Source organism: Bufo bufo, chromosome 1 (genome assembly GCF_905171765.1).
Source record: "Bufo bufo chromosome 1, aBufBuf1.1, whole genome shotgun sequence".
In the NCBI taxonomy this organism is placed as follows: Eukaryota; Metazoa; Chordata; class Amphibia; order Anura; family Bufonidae; genus Bufo; species Bufo bufo.
Window position 1 is genome coordinate 609,106,243 of NC_053389.1, and position 25,305 is coordinate 609,131,547.

At 42.5% G+C, this 25,305-nt stretch overlaps 1 protein-coding gene across 1 annotated transcript; it reads right to left on the reverse strand.

The window, feature by feature from the left end:
• Positions 1–197: 197 nt before the first annotated feature.
• LOC120985610 (SH2 domain-containing protein 2A-like) lies at positions 198–20,217 on the reverse strand. Its single transcript, XM_040413642.1, has 6 exons — positions 20,096–20,217; positions 10,409–10,498; positions 9,228–9,393; positions 7,285–7,413; positions 4,791–5,504; positions 198–777 (listed from the first exon to the last, which is right to left on the reverse strand). The coding sequence occupies exons 1-6, from the start codon at positions 20,206–20,208 to the stop codon at positions 733–735; spliced, it is 1,257 nt and encodes a 418-aa protein (XP_040269576.1). The 5' UTR covers positions 20,209–20,217; the 3' UTR covers positions 198–732.
• Between the last annotated feature and the right edge of the window lie 5,088 nt (positions 20,218–25,305).

Here is a 25,305-nt window from a genome sequence, read left to right on the forward strand (position 1 = left end):
CCCCCACAGATCAGATATCGATGAACTCCCAGAAAACTCCTTTAATAAGGCATATCTTCTCTGTGTTTACACTGTAACAACATGCACCATAAACTACAGCAATATGCACAGCAACACTTTTTCTTAAATAGTTTACACAACCTATAGCCTGCCATACACATAACCTACACTTAGGGCTTGTTCACACCACCTCCACACGTCTAATCATTTCCATCATAGGTGCAGAACTGCAAAAATGATGGAAGTGCCAATACATCAGATTTAGATGATGGACATCAATGCTGCCCGACAGACCCCTCTGACGATAATGGGGTTTGTTGGGTTTTCGTTATGGTACTGGTAATTTCTCTGCGCTTTTGTTTTCTTGAGTGAAGTTCCTAACTGTGCATATTTTAAATATTAATCTCCAGAACTTCAAAAGTCAAATGTAAAAAACAAACATGTAGGAGTGTGCAGGGTCAGAGTTTTTCGGCCCACCAGAGGAAATTATTCTCAGTGTCCAAACCTCATATCATTAATACAGTCTAATAAATTTTGATTCAAAGAAATAGACCCTAGTGGCAAGTTATTGGCTCCAAAGGCAGCTTTTTTTTTTATATCTAGGAGCTTAGAGGCCCACCAAGGTTTCAGAGCCTGAGCCCATGGAGGAATCTCTGGTACTCTGGTGAGCCACTTCGATGCTGGGGCTGGATCCTCTATCCTCAATTTTTTTTTTTATTTCAGATGAAAGTGTTATTTTTTCTTGTCCCCAAAAAGGAATCTTTTTTGCTTTTCAACCTGTGCCAAAAATAAAGAAAAATTATATAAGTATGGCTGGTTTTGTCACACTGATGAACTTGATCTAATTTTTCCCTCCTGAGTTTCCTTGTATAATGAAATATTTTTAATGATTGCATGATTATATGTCACTAGCTGTATGGTACTGCTAGTTTTATAAGTAGATAATATTGTCACCCTCCACAACATACATTGCGGTCTAGTTCTGTATTTATTCACTTGACCTTCATTAATATATACAATATTTTTAAAATGCATGACTTTTGAGGTAGTGAAGTGCTTGAGTCACAGAGGAGATACAAATTTGAGGCTAAATATTTACTGTTTGATTATGGTACATCCTAGGGAGCTGAACAGTCAGCGGGTCTTGAAGTATTTTATTTGATGGACTGGTATAGGGTGGTAACTGGTTTGGTTTGATAATGAGTTCCATTTTAGTGGGTTACTGTCTGAACACTTTGGATCTTAGTCTCCTTGTCTACCTTCCAGTGTACTGTATATGAAACCTGTTAAAGAATTGGGGCTGTGCTATGTCACTGTATTGGTTTGGTTGGTGTCTTTGCTGTTCCTATTGATACAAGAAACACAATATGTTCTGGTTCTTTGGCTGAATTCTTTGATTTTTTTTTCTACTTTATTGTATTTATATGTATGTCTAGATGTCACCTGAGGCCATGATAGATTGACAGATACTTTATAGGGGATTTTTATTTTTTTGTGGCCTCCCTTTGCTCAACATAAACTGGGATCGGGGGGCGGCATTTTAGTTTCTGTGACAAGGGGATGCATTGTTAACATTCCTTGAATGTCATTGTGGCTGTCTCCATCCTTTTCTTTCTATGTGATTATAGGAAAGGTGGGGACATTGTTTCAGTCCAAAGAGAGCTTGGCGCTCTTGGTGCTCTTCCGTACTTCAGGGAGACATGCACTGATGTGGTTCTTGCATGTCTACTGCTTTGTAATTTACCTTAGTGGTTCTGACTTGGTCACTGGCATCTTCCTGACACGTATCATCACATGACTGGGCCACCAAATTGCAGCTCTACCATTGTACATGCTTATGCCTTTATTTCTGCTAGGATATGGCCATCATGCTTGTCTGGGAAGAAGCATGCAAATTAGCTATTTAAAGGGAACCTGTCATCAACTTTATGCTGACCTCACCAAGGGCAGCATAAAATAGTGACAGAAATGCTGATTTCAGTGGGGTGTCACTAATGAGCTAATAGTAAGTGGTTGCCGGGAACCAGCATCATAATCATTGCAGCCCAGGCCTTGAAAAGAGTAAAATCTACCTGAGAAGAGTCATGGTTATTCCTAATCTCCTGCTCTCTCACCCGTCTGCTGATGATTGGCAGTTCTCTCCTAGAGAGAAAGGGAGAAAACTAGGTAGAAGTCTGTCAGTCATCAGCAGGTGGGCAGGAGAGCAGGAATTCATGGATAACCATAACTCTTCTCAGGTGGCCATGACTCTTTTCCAGGCCCAGTCTGCAATGATTGTGATTTTGGTTCTCGGCAACCACTTACTTTCAACTTAAATGACAGACCGCTGAAATCAACTCACATGTCGCTACTTTATTCTGCCGTTAGTATGGGCAGCATAAAGTTGATGACAGGTTCCCTTTAAAAAAAAAAGTTCTGGCTCTAGTGCCACCTGTTGGAAGGCATTTTTCCTATAAGTCAATGTAGTTGTTAAGCTTCCCCTAATGAAATATAGCAGATACCATAGGGAAACACAGTGAGACTAATATGTTGTAGGTGCACTTTTGTTCTAAAGACTGATTACCTACAAAATCTGAGTTTTTGCGCATTGCTTTTTGAAAGTCATATGACCAATGTTGATGTACATTTGGTTTCATTCTCACTACCATGCCTGTATCCTGATTGACTTGTGGTCTTGTTTATATTCTTGGTGTGGTGGTGGTGACTATACCAGGGATTGCTCAGAATAAACCAGGCTAGGTTTCTGATACGGGATCACTTGTATCAGGGTATGTATTTAATTCTAGATGGGGAATAACTAGTGAAAGTACAGGACAAAATCTCTTTCCCTCTGCTTTTCTTCTCTGTATTGTGTTGGTTCACATTCTGATATACAGTATATATATATATATATATGTATATATATATATATATACAGTACAGACCAAAAGTTTGGACACACCTTCTCATTCAAAGAGTTTTCTTTATTTTCATGACTATGAAAATTGTAGATTCACACTGAAGGCATCAAAACTATGAATTAACACATGTGGAATTATATACATAACAAACAAGTGTGAAACAACTGAAAATATGTCATATTCTAGGTTCTTCAAAGTAGCCACCTTTTGCTTTGATTACTGCTTTGCACACTCTTGGCATTCTCTTGATGAGCTTCAAGAGGTAGTCCCCTGAAATGGTTTTCACTTCAGAGGTGTGCCCTGTCAGGTTTAATAAGTGGGATTTCTTGCCTTATAAATGGGGTTGGGACCATCAGTGGCGTTGAGGAGAAGTCAGGTGGATACACAGCTGATAGTCCTACTGAATAGACTGTTAGAATTTGTATTATGGCAAGAAAAAAGCAGCTAAGTAAAGAAAAACGAGTGGCCATCATTACTTTAAGAAATGAAGGTCAGTCAGCCGAAAAATTGGGAAAACTTTGAAAGTAAGGGCTATTTGACCATGAAGGAGAGTGATGGGGTGCTGCGCCAGATGACCTGGCCTCCACAGTCACCGGACCTAAACCCAATCGAGATGGTTTGGGGTGAGCTGGACCGCAGAGTGAAGGCAAAAGGGCCAACAAGTGCTAAGCATCTCTGGGAACTCCTTCAAGACTGTTGGAAGACCATTTCAGGGGACTACCTCTTGAAGCTCATCAAGAGAATGCCAACAGTGTGCAAAGCAGTAATCAAAGCAAAAGGTGGCTACTTTGAAGAACCTAGAATATGACATATTTTCAGTTGTTTCACACTTGTTTGTTATGTATATAATTCCACGTGTTAATTCATAGTTTTGATGCCTTCATAGTCATGAAAATCAAGAAAACTCTTTGAATGAGAAGGTGTGTCCAAACTTTTGGTCTGTACTGTATAGATTATAAAGGTTAATGGGGTTGCGCACTAATTTCCAGACCTCGATGGTGATCATACTTACCTGATTCTCGGTGCTGGGTCCCTGGCCTTCGCTGCTTGTCTGGGGTCTCTCCATGTAAACTTCCATTTTGACAGTGATTGGCTGCATCAGCAATCTGCTTCTGTTGCGTCACATGACCATTTGACCTGGCACAAGGGGAGCAGAGGCCAGTGATTGGCTGCAGTGGCTTCAAAACTGAAGTTTACATGAAGAGACACCAGACAAGCAGGGGAGGCCAGCAATGAACAAGCTGAGACTCGGCACTGGGAATCAGGTAAGTATGATCACCAACATCGGTCCCGCCAGTCTGAGAGGTCTTGAAATTAGTGCACAAACCCTTTAACCTTTATAATATATACTGTACATCAAAAAGTGAACCAACTTTAAAGGGGTTCTGCAGTTTTTCTTTCTTATGATCTATCCTCTGTATATCATCTGGCCTGAGTGCAGCTAAGATCCATTCAAGTGAACAGGGTTTATACGCTCCCAGGCCAGTGATACTAGTCGTGACATCACTGGGCCTGCGGTAAACATAGAGAAGACCGCGACACTACTGGAGTGCCGCTACCTTCTGAACAGCTGATCAGCGGGGGTCTCAGGTGTCGGACCCTCACCAATCAGATGCTGATGATCTATCCAGAGGATAGATCAACAGAAAGAAAAAACTGCAGAACCCCTTTAAGTTTTAATGGTACTGTAGTTTCCATGTGAAGAAGCATGCATAATGTTTTGAGACTTCCAGTGTGTAGCATATTAAGTGCTTACTGATGGTGGATAGGTCAATTCTGTGACATACGGGAATTTTGCCACCATCTGTGAAGCTTCTGAGGTATATAAGGTATATATAAACCCAGTATTAGTTCTTAGCAAAAAAAAGAAATACTCAAGAAAATACATACCTTAGCAGCATTCTGTTTTCTCATGGCTAGTTTGGTGAAATCGGTTGAGATCGTTTCGTACACATTGTCTTGTGCAGTGCTTACATGGGTCACTTTCTTGTTAATTTCTCTAGACGTTACCTCCTTGGATATCCGTGTGGAAATATGATCAACAGTGTTTGTAGCTTGCATAGAGTAGTTTGATGTCTTGTCCACTGTATGGTATTCATTTTTGTAGTGGGGGTCCCTAAATGGTATTTGTGCATAGATGTCTTCACCTTCAGAGAGGGATATATCAGCTGGAAACAAAAATGAGCTGCCGGGACTTTCAGCCCCAGTATGTATGAATTGACCACTTAATGTTTTACTGTTAGCTGTCTGAATAGATGTTGCAAACCTCATCTCCAAAATCTCACATCCTGAAAGCTCATTCAAGCTGGAAATTAGTTTGGATTTTCTAGTGTCCACTTCTTGTGATGAGCCTTGCAGGTGGCCCAGGGCAGAAGGTAAACTATTATCAAATTTAACAACAGAATAAAGCACATTTTGGGGATTGGTCTTTACGATATCCTTCTGATTGATGGGTGTTTCGTTTACAGCAGAATAATAAACATCTGGGTTATTACTTGGAGAATATGTTTTTCCGTTTGTCTCTTTTTTAGGCTTTGCGTAGATTTGCTCATCATCATCTGTATTTAGTGACCTATTTCTCTCTGGTAATGGTGGTGCAATGTCCTAGAATAATTTTAGACAATATATTTTTTGTTAGTGCTTATATTTCTACATGTACTGATTAGAATACAATCAACTATTTTATGGAACCTAACTTTATATGGTTTTGCTTCATAGATGAATTTAAGGGGCTGTCCAGGATTTTTTTTTTATTCCCACCCCATGTAGCAGTATCTCTGAAGAGATGTATACCTGCTTTCTGTTGCTCCGTTCTGGCTCTGTGGCTCTCAGGTTATCTTCACTGCACTTCTGTAACCTGCCTGTCAGCTTCCACATGGACAGGTTCACGTGCTGCTGTGAGCAATGACTAGCCTCAGCAGTGACATGTCCCCAAGAGGCACATGACCATGCAGTGGCAGACTGCTTGGGAGCACGTCACCACTGAAACCAGTCATTGGCTACAGTGGCGCACATGAACCCATCCATGTGGAAATTCCCAGGCGGGAACCAGAGTTGCAGTGAAGACAGTCTGAGAGCCACAAAGCGGTGGGGAGCAGGTATATATAGATTTCTTCACAACCCCTTTAAGCAAATTTATACTTTTTGTAACTAATAAACTTTCTTAGTCATGTATTACAATGAATATTTAAGTTGTCTTAAATAGGCCATCACTAGCTGATTGGCAGCGGTCCAACACCCCGCAACTCTGCCAGAACAGATGATCGGTAGGGGTGCTGCTGATTAGAATAGGCCAATCGGCTAGTGATGGTCTATCCTGAGACTAGGCTATTAATTAAAGAAGGCCAGACAGCCCGTTTAAGCATCTACAACTGCGTCTACTATACTGTTGTTTAAAAGTAGATATTCACTTCAATTAAAATATAAGTATTGGAAAGTTGTCCAAACAGCAGCCACGAAGCCATTGAATATTCTGCCACCACTGTTTGGGGGCTGTATGTATTGTATACATTTGGTCATCGCTTTAACATTTTATAGAAATATGTGGTTATTGCTTAAAGGGCACCTATTATTTTAACAAATGTCTTACGTGTTAGGCTACTTTCACACTTGCGCTTTCCATTTCCGCTATTGAGATCTGTCATAGGATCTCAATAGCGGGGGAAAACGCTTCAGTTTTGTCCCCATTCATTGCCAACGGGGACAAAACTGAACTGAACTAAACAAAATGCACCAGAAAGCATTCCGTTCTGTTTGTTTGCGTCCCCATTGCAAGCAGCGTTTTCCTGTCTGCGATGTGGTGCAGAACAAGACGGATCCATCATGACACACAATGTAAGTCAATGGGGACTAATCCGTTTTTTCGGACACAATAGAAAACGGATCTTTCCCCCATTGACTTTCAGTGGTATTCATGACGGATCCGTCTTGGCTTTGTTAAAGATAATACAACCAGATCCGTTCATAACGGATGCAGACGGTTGTATTATGACGGAAGCGTTTTTGCTGATCCATGACGGATCCAGCAAAAACGCTGGTGTGAAAGTAGCCCTATAGTCACGTTTCTGAAGGTTTGATTTGCGGGAGTCTAGGCACTGAGAGTGCTGAGCTGACCGCTGTGCCACTTTGTTTTTGGTCGGCTGTGCTTGGCTTTCGAAGTGAACGGTGTACAGCTTCATAACAAATCCACTGACCTTCTATGAATCTGTACATCGCTCACTCTGTGCTCCAAGGAGAGCCAGGCAGAACCAAGCAGAAACAAGGGGACACAGAGCTCAGCTGAAAGCTCCTGAGCCTTCATTTTAGCGATTGGTGGGGGTAGTAAATAAAATGCTGTCATTGGAAGAGTCTATGTGATTAATACTATGGTGTATATGAAACATACCTGTGCACTAGCCACAGTTTTCTTCTTTTGTCCATGTGGGTTTTTCTTAGGATTGTCTGCGTTATGCCGGGATTTTTCTACCTTTGAATTTGGTCCCTGAATGTTGTCGTACTTGTTATTTTCAGAAAACTGTAGAATAAATGATTTAATACATTCATAATCATTGTGATTAACAAAAGTGTCAAAATAAATAAATACCGTATATACCGGCGTATAAGACGACTTTTGAGCCCTAGAAAATATTTTCTAGAGTGGGGGGTCGTCTTATACGCCGGGTATGGCGGGCGCTGCAGTGCCGGGACGCCCGAATTATCAACAGAGAGAGCCCGGGCTATTGCCTTGTATCCCCAGCTGCGATGTAACCCACGGCATATGCCCCCCCCTGCGCTGTACCTTGTATACCGCTCCCTGCTCTGTACCTTGTATGCCTCCCCCCTGCTCTGTACCTTGTATGCTCCTTGTACCGCCATCCTCCCGGCCGCTCGCATCTCGCTTCTACGCATGTGCGAGATTTCAAGCGGCGAGCGTGGATACACGGGATCCTCACGGCCGCTCGCATCTCGCTCCTGCGCATGTGCGAGATCTCCGTGCGGCGTATCTAAGTGCGGCGCAGATGTGCATATGTGAATGTGAATATGAAGAATAACATAACAAAAACATGTTCAGGGTATAGGTGGCACATGTTTAGGGTCTGGGAGGCAGGGAGGGAGGACAAGGAAGGTGGTGGGATGCAGGGATGGTGGTGATACCATGGGATGGCGGTGGTACCTAGGGATGGTGGTGGGATGCAGGGATGGCATGCAAACAGCATGTCATACTTATTTGAATTAAAATTACCATATTGGAATCAGATCTAATGCTTTTTACATTTTTCTTTGGTGTGTGTTGAAAAAGGGGTAGTCTTATACGGCGAGTATATCCCAAACTCTATATTTTCAGTGTAAAAGTTGGGGCTCGTCTTATACGCCCAGTCGTCTTATACGCCGGCATATACGGATAACATAAATAATATGATAATAAAATGTATGATCCGTAACCACAAAGTACAGAGGAATATAAATAGAGATAATGAACCTGTTGCTTTTGAAACTGGATTTATGTCCAAAGTTAATGAAGTTAATTATCTGACTGTAGACAAACATGTTAGGAACTTATATAAAGGTTTCTGTACAGATGACATGTTGCTAGCATGTAGCATGAATATGTGATCAAAATTTGCAACTTTTGTAAACCAGAAAACTGCCATACAAACGTGATCCATTCCCCCTATATGTCTGGTAGGAGTCAAAGGTCCATCAGACACCTCATGATTAGTAATGACCCCAGCATAATAGTCATGACCAGCATATCAATTTGAAAAACTTGCTGGTGCTGTAAAAAAAATAGGAGTACAATACCATATTTCCCCTTTCATTTATTTTGGTAATATCTGCACTTTTCACTGATAGATCTGAAGTCCCCATACAAAATCAAACAGATTAATTTTGGATCTACACAGTATCTTTGTGACAAGATGGAACCATAAAAACAAGAAGTGCTTTCATAGCTACGGTCCATTCACACGTCCGTAGTTCTGGGTCCGCATCCGTTCTGCAATTTTGCGGGTCAGATGTGTACCCATTCATTTCAATGGGGTAGCAAAAGATGCGGACAGCACACCGTGTGCTGACCGCATCCGTAGCTCTGTTCCGCTTCCCCGCAAAAAAGATAGAGCATGTCCTATTCTTGTTCGCAATCGCGGACAAGAATAGGCATTTCCATCATAGGGATAGCCATGTCCGTTCCGCATTTTGCCGGTATCCCTGTTTTGCGGATCTGCAAAACACTTTTGGACGTGTAAATGGACACTAACACTGATATTTCCACACATCTGTAATGTACAGTTAAATGGGGGAAAGGGTGTTAGGCTGTTTTTGATAGTTCCCCTTTAAGTCAGAGCATACCTTAATAAAATTTAGCGACAGCTTCTCTCCAAATGGTTCAATAGGTGTATTTTGGTAATAAGCTATCAAACCAGGCAAACTATCATGGGAATATGAATCCCCCGATACGACCAATTCTCCATTTGACAACTGGTTTATAACAAAGTGTCGGCATCTGTCTTTCCCCCTGTAAAAAAAAAAAAAATACAGTGGGCCTCAGTTACTAATGTCAGTGCACTTAGATTTTGGCATAAATTGCACCTCTAGTTTTAAAGAAAGTTTCTTCACCTAGTCCAAAAAAGTGGCATGGCTTAATAGAAAGGGGCGTGGCATTGTGGGAGAAGGGGAGTGGCCTACAATGCAATGTTTTGTGCCACAGTTTTGGCGTAAAATCTTTCACAAATTAAGCCAACCAATAGTTGGTATAGAGTCAGAAAAAAGTGTCTGTCCCTGCACCAGATTTATCATCCAGCCTGAGCCCCTGTGATAAATCTGGTGCCGGTCTAGACAGCCGGTCTAAGCTTACACCAGCTACATGGGTGAATAAACCATTATTTGCATAGGACTTTTTGGCATGCTGCAACTTCTCTTAGATGTATTGTCTGTGACCCATCATGATAGATAAATACATAATGACAATGACCAAGACACAAATCTAGATAGACAGACAGACAGAATGTAATTATCCTCTTTTTTGGCTGGAGAGTCTACTGCACAGATATGTCAACTATGCTCTATTCTTTGAAATCGGTGTCCCTAGTGTATAGAGGTTATTATTGTATTAGGGTGGTTTGGCCTGTCAGCCTGAGTGTCTCCTATACCACAGATAATACCATTCTCTAAACCATTAGCAACCAAGAATGGAATTATATTACAGTAATCCTGTGGGTGCAGGAAGTGTGCAAGAGCAAAACAAGCAGAAAAACTGCACATAAATCAATGTCAAATGTGTTAAACTGGGAGCATTTACTGAAATGCTTTCCAAGGATATAACAAAATTGGTGCTGCCTTACAGCTTATATAGAGAGTGGGAAAGAGAGAGCGAGAAACAGAGGGAGAGAGAGAGAGCAAGAGACAGAGAGAAAGAGAGAGTTGAAACATACAGTATAGCAATCATTGCCACTACATAATCCTCTCCAGATCTGATGATCTTCTGAGATGATTACCTCTGAACCATCTGTAATGTGAAAAATAAAACTTACTTGTATGACAGAATGTAGCCAAAAGTTCTCGGGCTTAATCTGATAATGAAATGTCCTATCTCCTTGTTTTTCAGAAGCTCTTCACAATCTCTGAAATGAAATTCAGCATTAATGATGTTCAAACATAGATAAAAAATAAATAAATCAATTGTTACATACTGTAGATGGAATACAATACATAGTTGTGTGTTGCCAGACCTATATACACTTTCACAGAATATCAGATAAGTAGTTGGGCCCCAATGAATAATATATCACTGGCTGAGGAGACGCTAAAAAACAAAATAATAAACTTCATTCAGAAATACTTTTTAAAAGTGGAGTAACACCCAATTCAGGCATGTACTCGTGACCGACCCCTCACAAGAGAGATGTTCCCTGGAGCTGTAATACCATCTGGGTGCCCCTGGAAGAACCAATCGCGGACAGACTCAATGCCCAGAAGGAGGTTTAGATAAACCTACAATGTGATTCAAGAAGTTATGAAGATGTTGCCAGGACCCCACTGTATGTGTCCTTAGCAAACACCCTGGTATTAAAGGGTGGACATGGACAATCAAGAAGGTATACTGTAGGCAAGAAACAGAGGACCTGGGCGCTCACAGAGTGGTATTCAGTGTGCACTGTGTGTACAGTCGTGGCCAAAAGTTTTGAGAATTACATAAATATTGGAAATTGGAAAAGTTGCTGCTTAAGTTTTTATAATAGCAATTTGCATATACTCCAGAATGTTATGAAGAGTGATCAGATGAATTGCATAGTCCTTCTTTGCCATGTAAAATTAACTTAATCCCAAAAAAAACTTTCCACTGCATTTCATTGCTGTCATTAAAGGACCTGCTGAGATCATTTCAGTAATCGTCTTGTTAACTCAGGTGAGAATGTTGACGAGCACAAGGCTGGAGATCATTATGTCAGGCGGATTGGGTTAAAATGGCAGACTTGACATGTTAAAAGGAGGGTGATGCTTCAAATCATTGTTCTTCCATTGTTAACCATGGTGACCTGCAAAGAAACGCGTGCAGCCATCATTGCGTTGCATAAAAATGGCTTCACAGGCAAGGATATTGTGGCTACTAAGATTGCACCTCAATCAACAATTTATAGGATCATCAAGAACTTCAAGGAAAGAGGTTTAATTCTTGTTAAGAAGGCTTCAGGGCGTCCAAGAAAGTCCAGCAAGCGCCAGGATCGTCTCCTAAAGAGGATTCAGCTGCGGGATCGGAGTGCCACCAGTGCAGAGCTTGCTCAAGAATGGCAGCAGGCAGGTGTGAGCGCATCTGCACGCACAGTGAGGCAAAGACTTTTGGAAGATGGCCTGGTGTCAAGAAGGCCAGCAAAGAAGCCACTTCTCTCCAAAAAAAACATCAGGGACAGATTGATCTTCTGCAGAAAGTATGGTGAATGGACTGCTGAGGACTGGGGCAAAGTCATATTCTCCGATGAAGCCTCTTTCCGATTGTTTGGGGCATCTGGAAAAAGGCTTGTCCGGAGAAGAAAAGTTGAGCGCTACCATCAGTCCTGTGTCATGCCAACAGTAAAGCATCCTGAGACCATTCATGTGTGGGGTTGCTTCTCATCCAAGGGAGTGGGCTCACTCACAATTTTTCCCAAAAACACAGCCATGAATAAAGAATGGTACCAAAAGACCCTCCAACCGCAACTTCTTCCAACAATCCAACAGTTTGGTGAAGAACAATGCATTTTCCAGCACGATGGAGCACCGTGCCATAAGGCAAAAGTGGTAACTAAGTGGCTCGGGGACCAAAACGTTGACATTTTGGGTCCATGGCCTGGAAACTCCCCAGATCTTAATCCCATTAAGAACTTGTGGTCAATCCTCAAGAGGCGGGTGGACAAACAAAAACCCACTAATTCTGACAAACTCCAAGAAGTGATTATGAAAGAATGGGTTGCTATCAGTCAGGAATTGGCCCAGAAGTTGATTGAGAGCATGCCCAGTCGAATTGCAGAGATCCTGAAAAAGAAGGGCCAACACTGCAAATACTGACTCTTTGCATAAATGTCATGTAATTGTCGATAAAAGCCTTTGAAACGTATGAAGTGCGTGTAATTATATTTCACTACACCACAGAAACAACTGAAACAAAGATCTAAAAGCAGTTTAGCAGCAAACTTTGTGAAAACTAATATTTGTGTCATTCTCAAAACTTTTGGCCACGACTGTATACATTTGGTAGTATACAGAGCTTAGTGATTGTCCACGCTCTCTGTTCCTCCTACAGAGACACACCGCTCATTAACCCACACTTGCATAACCATATTGCTTGTCCATGCCTGGCAAGTAGACGACCACTAACTGAGTAACTCTGCATGCGCTGTACATGTTTCAAGTATTGTCTCATGAGGAGCCTATGCAGTGTGATATTGTAAGAGAGCACTCGAGGCCACAACTGGTCGTGTGGCGCGGTATCCAGTGCTTATATGGCCGTGATGCGCCCGCTTCCAGCTGGCGTTAATATGAGAGGAAACTCCACCCATAGAGGCTCGGCGGGCTGGAGGCTCGGCAGCCACCACTGGAAAGGGGGAGCAGGACATACCAACCAGTAGCTCCTCCTCCGTCACTTGACAGCTCGGAACCAGTGGGAGATCCCGCCCCTGATGCCGCTGCAGGTATAAGTATACACGGAAAGTCCAAGCAGCTTAAGTATAAGACAGAACATGGGTTAGGACAGTGGTGGGATCAGAAGCATTGATATGCCAAGGCTAAGCTGGTCGCAATCATGACATAATGTTGATGACACTGAACCAGGGTGCCGGGGTAGGATGACCCCTGTAACGTTGCACAATGTGGGTTGATGACATTGTGGTAAACAATTCGCAGCTCCTATGTGCGTATAAATCGCTTATGTGAGGGTTGTCAGTGGGCAGAGGAACTGCCACAAGATAATATCCCTCTTCTCCTGTGTATAGGTGGAGCGCTTGTATATGGGATATCACATCCTGGTCCATGAGGTGCGGCTCGTGTGTATGGATTAACCTCTGTGTGTGGGGGGTGTGGGTTGGCAAGAAACCGCCACTAGGAAATGGGCCCTCAGCTCCTATGTATAAACGGAGCGCATGGGTAGGGGATAGGGGGCATGCCACCCAAACAGGGTGCAGTGGCACCAAAAGTGGTATTTACATACATTGTCCCTGACCAGAGGTTAGAGGAAGGTGCGGCTGATGAGTTCATCCCCTGAACCAAAAATACTCCCACATCCTGGAATGTCATAGCATTGCAACCTTGTGTTATTATCCAATGGTTAGATGGGGAGCTGCATGGATTGCCATGTCAAATCCTATATGAAACATGTGTAGCAAATCTGGTGATGGAGACCATTGGTTGTGTGGTGTGTAACTGCAAGATCCACTGGGCTTCTTTTTGGAGCATGACTCTATCAAATTCTCCTCCTCTTGGAGGGCGTCTGATCTGTTCAATGCCCTTAAACCTTAGGACCCTTGGGGGGCATCCGTATTATTGCGGATTTTCCATAGGTGTTTGCCAATTCCCAGATGGTCTTTCCGACATATTTTGTTCCGCATACACGTAAACCAGACCAGTGCTCTTACAATTAATGAATGAGTGTATGTCATCGGTTTTGCCCGACCCAATGAAATCACAGGCTATGCAATTTCCACATCTAAAAAAAAGCTGTGTACTAGCTAGATTACGTCTTCGCATGAAAGTGATGACGGAGCATGTCTGACCAAATGGCCAATGTCTGGGTCTGCTTGTAAAATGCCCCAGTATCTCTTGAGGATATTCCTCAAAGGTCGCAATGATGAGGGCAGGGCCTGACTCTTCGGGTCTGGGCTTTGGATTTAGTGTTGATATGCGGTTTTCAGGATCTGTCTAGGATAGCCCTGTTTTTTAAATCCTTTTCTCAGATCCTCTGCTGCTTTCTGGAAGTCAGGTTACGTGAAGCAATTCTGTCGGATCCACAAGAACTGACTTTTTGGACACCCCTCTTAAGAGGGTGTGGGTGCCAGCTATCCCACCTGAGTAGACTGTTGGTACAAGTTTGTGAAAGATATCCACGACATTCTCCCATCCCCTTCTTTGCTGATCCGTAAGTCCACGAAAGTGATGCAGTTGTCATGGATTTCTGCGGTGAAGAACAGCCCCAGGTCATTACAATTGAGGGCATTGACGAAGAATTTCCTATGATCTGTTTGCTAAGGACACATACAGTGGGGTCCTGGCAACATCTCCAGTAATTCTAGGAGCACATTGTAGGTTTATCTAGACCTCCTTCTGGGCATTGATTCTGTCCTCGATTGGTTCTTTCATCGGCATCCAAATAGTATTACAGCTCCAGAGGACATCTGTCTTGTGAGGGACTGTGTAAAGTAATTAACACTGAAGAGGACAGTATACTACTACAGAGGGATCTGGATAGATTGGAGGCTTGGGCAGATACGTGGCAGATGAGGTTTAACACTGACAAATGTAAGGTTATGCACATGGGAAGAAATAATGCAAGTCACCCGTACATACTAAATGGTAAAACACTCGGTAATACTGACATGGAAAAGGATCTAGGAATTTTAATAAACAGCAAACTAAGCTGCAAAAAACAGTGTCAGGCAGCTGCTGCCAAGGCCAATAAGATAATGGGTTGCATCAAAAGGGGCATAGATGCCCGTGATGAGAACATATTCCTACTACTTTACAAATCATTAGTCAGACCACACATGGAGTACTGTGTACAGTTCTGGGCTCCAGTGAACAAGGCAGACATAGCAGAGCTGGAGAGGGTCCAGAGGAGGGCAACTAAAGTAATAACTGGAATGGGGCAACTACAGTACCCTGAAAGATTATCAAAATTAGGGTTATTCACGTTAGAAAAAAGACGACTGAGGGGAGATCTAATTACTATGTATAAATATATCAGGGGTCAGTACAGAGATCTATCCCATCATCTATTTATCCCCAGGACTTTGACTGTGACGAGGGGACATCCTCTGCGTTTGGAGGAAAGAAGGTTTGTACACAAACATAGAAGAGGATTCTTTACGGTAAGAGCCGTGAGACTATGGAACTCTCTGCCTGAGGAGGTGGTGATGGTGAGTACAATAAAGGAATTCAAGAGGGGCCTGGATGTATTTCTGGAGTGTAATAATATTACAGGCTATAGCTACTAGAGAGGGGTCGTTGATCCAGGGAGTTATTCTGATTGCCTGATTGGAGTCGGGAAGGAATTTTTAATCCCCTAAAGTGAGGAAAATTGGCTTCTACCTCACAGGTTTTTTTGCCTTCCTCTGGATCAACTTGCAGGATGACAGGCCGAACTGGATGGACAAATGTCTTTTTTCGGCCTTATTTACTATGTTACTATGTTCTATAAAACATAAAAGCTCCAATAGTGATGAGCCGCTATTCAGTAGATAAAACCTTTTTTTAATAATACACACAAATGTAGGTGGACACACAAGCGAATAAAACAAATAGCAGCCTATTGCTCCTGCCCAATTGTGGTGTCTATTGTGTCTGAGGTGCCTGATTTCCACCTGCCCTTGTGAGTATAATAGGGAAAGGTGCAGGTGAGAAGCATTTACTGTGCTACACTATTGGTGCGCTTTTCCTACAGGAGCTGTAGTGGAAAGAGGAATATTTGGAGTATACGGCATCCCACTAGTGCTTGCATAATTGGAAGATCTTTTTGAGGGAGGAGGAATTAGTGGAAAATCGTGCAGACCCGAAAAAACGCATAAAATGGTATTATACCTACTATAAATTAAAAAAATAGCTCTTTGCGCACATTTTTGATCAAACGTGTGTCGGGCCCATCTACCAGGTGTCAAGGTGGCTTCCGCAGATGGGTAGGAACCAACTTCTGAACAGAGTATAAATGGGGCTTCTGAGCAAAGTATAAATGTAGCTGGTTCCTACACTGCCCTGAATATTGTAGGCTTAGGTAAATCCAAGAGAGGCGGTATATATTAGTGTTAGGCACCCATCTGCGGAAGCCACCTTGACGCCTGGTAGATGGGCCCAACACACATTTGATCAAAAATTTGCGCAAAGAGCTTCTATTTTTTCATTTATAGTAGGTATAATATTTTAATTTAGAATGATCCCCATTTCTCATTTCTATTGTTTGTATGTGAAATGTTGTGCAGCCATACTGTTATTAGCTTGTTGTATGGATCAGTAAGACAGCACCCATAGTCTGTGAATGGCCTATACTGTAAGTGGTATGCTTCATCTCACACTTCTAGTAGAGAATGGTTTGGCGGCACACAGAGTGTCTCACAGCTTTGCTATGTGCATTACCTCTTAGAGTAAACCTTTACTGCAATACAACAATTGGCTTTTACATGTCGTTTTTCAACACATGTAAAAATGGGTCACAAACACAAAACAAAATGACTGGGTCTATATGCATGGACATTGGGAGAGTCTTAAAAACTCCAGAGCACAGGTCCTGAACTATGCAGTATCTAGGCGTAGTGTTCTGCTGGGCTCAAATCCAATAACCAGGGCAGCTGCAATACCTCTGACAACCTCAATGATCCTGTAACAGAGTCAGCCATAGTACCCCAGAACAGCGACAATTACAAAAAAAGAGATCAACATTACCCACATACTAATGCTTGTAACAATAATGGTCACAGTGCTGTCCTAAGAGCGCAGCTTTAGTGCCCTCATAGCAAGGTCGGTCACAGTGACCCCATAGCAGTACCTGTTAGAGTATCCCCATTTAGAAAGCATATAAAGGAACATGAGCCATACTAGTCAGTATGCTTGTGAGCGGCTGCTCTGCTCTATCTGACCTTTGTCTATGTCCTTGAATTCTATTCTGTATAGTCCGTGACCACAGGGCTTCTCAGAGGAAATCTCTAATTGTCGGTTGTGGGATTTCCTCTTCTATCAGATGTCCTCCTGGCTGTTTTGTGATGTTGGTGTTTATGCTCTTGGTCAGCAATAATCAGCATCACTTTGCATCTAGCAGACACCGTCAACTCCTGGGGACGTCTGGGGTACTGGTCCAGGATCAGGGTACATATCATGGGCTTCACGTTAATTGATTATGTGTGATTGGAATCTTCAGTTTCTTTACATGGAAAAAAGTTTCTTTGCATGGGAAAAAAACAGCAATACCTCCATTGTCTTTTTACTTTGCACAGTTTACTCTCTGGGTCGGTACGATTACAGCGATACCAAATACATATTGTTTTTATTTTTTAGGTTTTACTACTTTGCACAAAAAAAAAACGTAAAAAAAAACCATCACAAGAACCATAACTTTTTAATTTTTCTTCGGAGCTGTGTGAGGCCTTGATTTAAGCGGTATGATTTGCCATTTTCATTGGTATCAATTTGGGATACATATGACATTCTGATTGTTTTTTATTCCATTATCTCTGGTAAAAACAGCAATTCTAGCATTGTATTTTTATTTACATCATTCGCCATGTGTGACAAATTACTTGATAATTGTATAGTTCAGGTCATTACGAATGCGGCAATACCCTTTTCAAATTTTTCCATTGAAAAACATTTTTTTCAATGGAAAAAGGTATATTTTGTTTTTTATTGGATTTTCCTAAATATTTTTTTCCCACTTATCAGTCCCACAAGGAGACTTTGACATGTGATCCTTTGATTGCTTCCATAATACTGTGTACTATATATGTAGTACAGTGTATTATATTGTCAATAGGACACTGAAAGGCAGTCTATTAAGCTGTGCCAAAGGCATGCACAGAGGGCAGACCTAGGGGCCTTCACTGGACCCCCTGCTGTCATGTACAGACAACGGCACCCTGTGATCTCATTTGCAGCAGTACTAATGGCTTACAGAGGGAGCCCCTTCCCTCTGAAACCACCTAGTTGCAATGGTCAATATTGACTGCGGTTAAAAGGCCAGGGTCAGCACTTTTGATGATCTGAACCTTATGAGCAAAAGCATAGCTGTCATAAGACAGATGAACTCTGGTTTTTTGCTGCACGAGAAACTCAAGCAGAGTTTAGGCTAGGCCCCTGTAAAAAGGAGTATTGGTGGTCACTAAGGGGATTTTTACGCAGAAACATTAGAAATACTCATACAGTTAACAGATACATAGTCTGCTATATAAATAATGTATGCCAAAAGTGCATACATTTTCTCTAGTTTGCTTTCCTGTCATTTTTTTTTTTACTGGATGCAAAAGCGCAAATGTCCGTGCTATTCCATCAAGCAGAAAAACGGATGCATCGCTTTCCAGGACAATCCGGCAAAAAAAAGTAATACGCGGATCCCAAAACCAGATTGCAATAGTATCCGTTTTTCCATGTGTTTAATAATCCGTATTCTTTTTTGCTTTTGCTTTTTTCTTCCCACTGAAACACCCCGTTCCAAAAAAGGGCAACAATCCAACCAATAACAGGTCACACAATCCAAACTCTACCTTTTTTTTTATGCCATCTTTGCAAAAAAACAAAAAACAAAATGGCCAATTCAATAATCATAAGAAGCATTCAGGCACTGACCATAATGTCTATGTGAGGTCCTCTCGCAAACCTTCAAAGTTGTAGTACAATCACAGAACAAGAAACACATGGCATGCCTGGAAAACGGGAACGTCCCTGAAACGTCGCACAAGTGCTCGATGCGCTTCAGTCTACCTTTGTGTTTTACTGTACTTTGTTTATGGACTAAATTGTCTATGAATTGAAAACCACTGACCTGGATCTTTATTAGCTAACATTATGGAAGTCCAAACGTAACTATACCTTCACAGATATGATTGTAAGGAAGCCATTATGCTAACTTTTTTGAAAACTCAGGTACACTTTAATAACAACAAATGTGAATACTTAAAAAAAAATGGTATACACAGTCCTGTCTGTCACAAAAAAAGATGCAGACATTGGATAGCCTAACAAAAAAACTAGGACTGTATGTATGCATAATCGTTAAAAAGTTTCTAGTGTTGTAGGGAATTCTTTTGACATGCAGCTCGTGTTCATTGCCAATGGTGGATATGACCATTTTGGATATCGGTTTTTGTAAAACTGTAGCTGTTGAGTAAATAATGTACATTGCAAAAATTCTTGTACTGACAGATACTTGAACCATAAAGTAACGTCAAGTTTACTATAACTATGTAAATATAGTAAAATACATACACACTCATTGACACACATACTCTATATGCACGTTTACTTGGCTATGTTTCTTTTTCAATTTTTGTGAGGGGTCTACAGTATTCTACTAAGTTATACCTTAGGCCTAATGCACACGACCGTGCCGTTTTTTGTGGTCTGCAAACCGCGGATCCGCAAAAAACGGAAGCTGCAATGGGCGGCCGTCAATATAATGCCTATTCTTGTCCGCAAAGCGCGGACAGGAATAGGACAAGTATTTTTTTTTTGCGGGGCCGCGGAACAGAGGAATGGATGCGGACAGCAGACGGAGTGCTGTCCGCATCTTTGCGGCCCCATTGAAGTGAATGCCTTATTCACACGTCAGTGTTCGGTCAGGAATTTCCATCAGTGATTTTGAGCCAAAACCAGGTGCGGTTCTAAACACAGAACAGGTGCAGATCTTTCCCTTATACCTTATGTCCGTGGAGGCTCCAGTCCTGGTTTTGGCTCACAATCACTGATGGAAATCACTGACCAAAACACTGACATGTGAATGAGGCTTTAAATATGGTTCCAATATTTCCACTTAATCCCTCTCTCTGTGCACTTACCTACGTGACATAATTCCATGAAACCAGTCAGGAAGGCCATCATCTGAACCCTGCATCACTGGCATTTCCATTGGTCTTCTACTTAATGTCCCTTTCTTGTCATTTTTTGACATTCCTGGATGGGTTCCTTGTTCTGTGTTAGAATCTCTACACTGGTAACATCTCCTGTATATATACAGGTATGGGTATGCATGATTTGCCTATTTTACTTCTCCATCTAGTGAGAGAAAACCATCAATGCATCTATTGTTTTAGAAACAGAACATGAATCTATTCCTAAAATAGGCTCTTACATTGAGTCCTATTCAACAACAGTTAAAAACATTATATGAAAGTTTATAAGCACATAGTGTTTTTCATGCATGCAAATAGTTACAAATTTTTTTAAAAGTATATAACGTAGCCTTGGCTGGAAAATATAAACATCTTTTTGGATACTTTGGGACTACTGTAACATTTAAAAATCCAGTGGGGGAGATTTAGGCCCCTTTCACACGGGCGAGTATTCCGTGCGGGTGCAGTGCGTGAGGTGAACGCATTGCACCCGCACTGAATCCAGACCCATTAATTTCTATGGGGCTGTGCACATGAGCGTTGATTTTCACGCATCACTTCAGCGTTGTGTGAAAATCGCAGCATGCTCTATATTGTGCGATTTCCACGCAACGCAGGCCCCATAGAAGTAAATGGGGCTGTGTGAAAATCGCAAGCATCCGCAAGAAAGTGCGGATGCGGTGCGATTTTCACGCACGGTTGCTAGGAGACGATCGGGATGGAGACCCGATCATTTTATTATTTTCCCTTGTAACATGGTTATAAGGGAAAATAATAGCATTCTGAATACAGAATGCATAGTAAAATAGGGCTGGAGGGGTTAAAAAAAAATACAAATATTTTAACTCACCTTAATCCACTTGCTCGCGCAGCCCGGCTTCTCTTCTGTCTCCTTCTTTGCTGATTGCAGGAAAAGGACCTGTGGTGACGTCACTCCGGTCATCACATGGTCCATCACATGATCACCATGGTAAAAGATCATGTGATGGACCATGTGATGACCGGAGTGACGTCATCAAAGGTCCTTTTCCTGCAATCAGCAAAGAAGGAGACAGAAGAGAAGCCGGGCTGCTCGAGCCACCATGCCGCTAACTCCCGTGGTTGACAGCTGACCCACTGAGGTCAGAGACACTAGGGCAAAGGGCAAAAAGATCAGGTAAAACTCATAGTCAGTAACAGGTCAATGTGGGGCAGGCAGAATTTGTGCAAAACCAAGGGCAGGCAAAGGGTCAGTACGGTGATCGGCACAGGTCAGTTCAGGTGACAGGGGGTCAGAATCCAGTAATGAAGTGAAAGTCGGTACATGGGCAGACAAGCAGACTATAGCACCTTTGCAAGCTACTAAACCTATTGTTGAGGCAGTCAATGAGACAAACAGCACAGCAAATATAGTAGAGCTGATTAAAACTTTGAAAGCAGGTGCACACAGAACCAAAGGAGGGTTTACCTTTGCAATACTGCAAAATGAGGTGAAGTTCAATGAAGAATGTGTCCAATAGACACACAGGACACAGGTAGCCAGACCCACTGCCAGAGCACCGGAACTGCGACAGACACAGGGTGAGTGGAGCTTTGCCTAAAGTAGCAGGGCAGCAGAGGGCACAGACATAACAATCACTTTTAAAAGCTGGTCTTTCACTTTTTGGTGCCTCACTAGACAAATTGGTGCAACACAGAGAGAATGGTATACAGATTACCGAGAAGGGCGTAGATTGAAATGCAAAATGTTGGCACAAAGTAAGCCTACCAATAGCTGGTATAAAGTTAGAGAAATATGTCTAACGTGTCTTATGATACACCAAATTTACCATCCACAGGGGCGTAGCTATAGGGGGTGCAGAGGTAGCAGTCGCTACCGGGCCCAGGAGCCTGAGGGGGCCCAAAAACCCTTGTGCCACATAAGACACTGGCATTATAGAAAGTGCATGCTGGTCAATTTACACCTCTGGCTGGAGGGAAGGGGTTAGGTCAAGAATTTAGATTGAGGGGGTGCCCTTTCAATGTTTGCTTCTGGCAGCAGGAAGGCTATGTGCTCCCATGCCCCTTGCCAACAAGGGAAGGGGGGCCCAAGCTGAACTCTTGCACCAGGGCCCATGTGCCTTTAGCTACACCCCTGACCATCCAACATGAGTCAATGTAATAAATCTGCTGAATCTTTAGACTGTCTAACTTTATACTGTCTAAATATTTGACAGGATTAGTAAATCTGCCCCAATGTTTTTCTTGTTTGATCCACTAGAACTTGAAATAAATAGCCATTAGGTGAATTATGGGAATTTGGCTCATGTGTGCACCCCTATCTAATGTCACACAAAATAAAGTGGATGAAACTAGAGATGAGCAAATTGATCCTTACGAATTGATTTGTCTCATTATGTAGTTCTACACCAGCCAGGGGGGTTCCCCGAAGCTGAAGATGCTTCCCCTGCCCCTTGTTTGACAAGGCCGGACAGCTCGGTGGGCCCTGCCAAACTAAAGCCTGCGCCAGCTCAAGTGCAGAGGCTCTGCTTCTGCATCCAGAGCAGCGACTGTTCATGCGCTGCTGCCTGGAAGTGTACCGGTACATGCAGAGTCCCTGCTCCGGTATCGTAGCCAGAGCCTCTGCACTTCCGCCGCTACTCCGAGGAGTGGTGCAGGCACAAGGATTGTCAATCATGCAGCAGATCTTATACTTCCTTGTCGCCCATCAATTACAACCCCTGTTCTCAGACATCATTTATTGATACCTTATCCTTTAAGTCAGTTAATAAGTAACAAATACAGGAGCTCTTCTCATTCAACCCAGTGGGAATTTTACAAGGGTGGATGAACTGACTACATGTGCAGCTTTATTTTGGTGCATTTTATGCTGGCCATTTGCTCCATGTACATGAGCTTGTAAAAGTGGAGTGGAAAGTAGCCATTGCTTGTTGCTTGGCCTGGATTTAGACATATTTATGGATACTGGGGGAGATTGATCAAAACTGGTATAAAGGAAAACTGGATTAATTGCCCATAGCAGATTCCATGGGTTCCTATGGGCAACTAAGCCAGTTTTTCTTTACAACAGTTTTGATAAATCTCCCCCACTGACTAAAAATGTTGCAACATTTTTGCTCAGTCTCACTCCAGTAGGTGGGGGGAGTAACAGGTCTAGGCATATTTAACATGGACCTGTAACCCACCTGATATATCTGTTTTAGTAAGTACTTGCATTCCCCATGTAATAACAATTCTAGGAGCCGCTCCTATCTCAAGAATGGGGCCCTGAAGTGTATGGAGAGCAAGCCGCACATGTGTGGCCACGCCTCCATTCACACTGTCTAGTCTCCTGCCCAGTTCAGAAGGTGCGATAGCATCACCGCATTGCACCTGCTGCTGGGGAGAGCAGTGGCCCGTGGAGCAGACAGCTCCCTGCTTCACCATTTAACTGTATCTATGCCTTGAAGAGCCAGATACAGTTAAAATCGGAACATACTCAGGGCCAGAACAAGGCATTTTGGTGCAATAGGCAGATTAGGCAAATGGCGTCCCCTTTGTAGAAATAATTAAAAACGACCTTACTTGCTAAGGCTATGTTCATATCTTTGATCCGGCAGACTTATAGGATCTGGTGCTGTACTCGGCTGTTTCTGGATGGTGTGACTGTGTGCATTTCTGACCATTTCAGGTCAGCTCCAAATGGTTTGGGGCCTCAGTTCTCATGATCACTGTGGGTCCCAGCGATCTAATATTTATCCTTAATCCTGTGGACTTAATATAACCAGAATACCCCTTTAAATTTGAGCAATTTTAGTAATTGATCTAGTAAGGTGTGGTAAAATCACAGCTAGATTCTTTATCTAAGGCTAGTTTCACATTTGCGGCTGTCCTCTCCGGCAGGCTGTTCCGGCATAAGGTAGAATGCAGGGAATCGACCGGACAAAAAACGTGTTTTTGTCCAATCGATTCCTGGCATATTTGCCGGGTAGTCGCCAGCTCTCTGCTGGACCCCATCACAGGTCTGGAGGGCAGGCGGCAGAATCTGGCAATGCTGTATCCAGAGAACTGCAACAGGCTGTTCTCTGCCGGAACAGCCTGCCAGAGAGGACAGCCACAGATGTGAAACCAGCCCAAAGCGTCATCTTTTTTTGCATGATCTTTGTAAATGTAAATAAAGAAAAACAAGGTATGCACTCCTTCTAGTTTTGCATATAGGATGACTAGTTTAATATAAAGAAATATAGAAATATAAAATTACAGAATATAAAATAAAAAAAATAAAAATTCATAGTCACTTCATTCCCAATTATGACACATGAAACATTAGTGGATATATATTAATTCCAACACAAAAGAGATGAATGAATATGATTATCTATGTCCAATTCCCACAATACACAGAGTGTAAAGAATCCGATGGGATTGGATGAAGCTGCAACAATACTATATCTCAATATTTGGTGGTATTAACATAGACTCATAAATACAGATAACTAATAGGGTATTGGAGATGCCGCAAATTAGAAGACTCAGTGCACAATCAAGTATTTGCTAACATTCATCAACATCATCCCACAACATTCCATAAAGGCATAGGCTGGCTATAGTAGGTAGGGCTGAGTTAGATAGCAAGTCCAGCTTGCGTGTTGTGCCTGGTTTGTAAAACAAAGTTCATTGTTGCCAACAACGTTAGTTTCCTGCTTACCCCCACCCCCCTCCCAAAATACCATACATTATTGTATATAATATTGTACATTTAACCCCTTGGTGACAGCCAATACACCTTTTTACAGTAGTCACTAAGGGGCCTTCGGCTAGGCTGTTGCCTTTTTATGGAGGCCTAGTCTAAGTGCTGCGCGGTTCTACTGTGCAACAATGAGCAGGAGCTTGGCTGTGGCAAGGAATCCAGGCTCCTGCTCTAATGCCCCGGATTGGCAGAAGCGCTGATCCTGGCTGTTTAACTCCTTAGATGCCACAGTCAATAACGACCACTGCATCTAAGCGGTTCCGAGAGAGAGAGTTCCCTATGTTAGGCATTGGTACCCCCACGAATGAGATTGTGGGGTGCTGATGGCTTAGCATGGCAGCTGGGGGCCTAATGAAGATCCCCATACCTGCATGATAGTGCCTGTAAGTATAGTACTTGCCCATCTGCAATCCCACATCAGGGCTGAGTACTGGGCCATTGCGTTGTC

Bases quoted from the DNA above. Each gene is read 5' to 3' on its own strand.
- LOC120985610 (XM_040413642.1), bottom strand. From the start codon at position 20,208: ATGTCAAAAAATGACAAGAAAGGGACATTAAGTAGAAGACCAATGGAA. The intron at 7,414-9,227 runs GTATGCTCTGAC...TTTATTCTACAG, and splicing joins TGTCGCTAAATTTTATTAAG to TTTTCTGAAAATAACAAGTA. The intron at 5,505-7,284 runs GTATGTTTCATA...AAATTATTCTAG, and splicing joins AAACTGTGGCTAGTGCACAG to GACATTGCACCACCATTACC.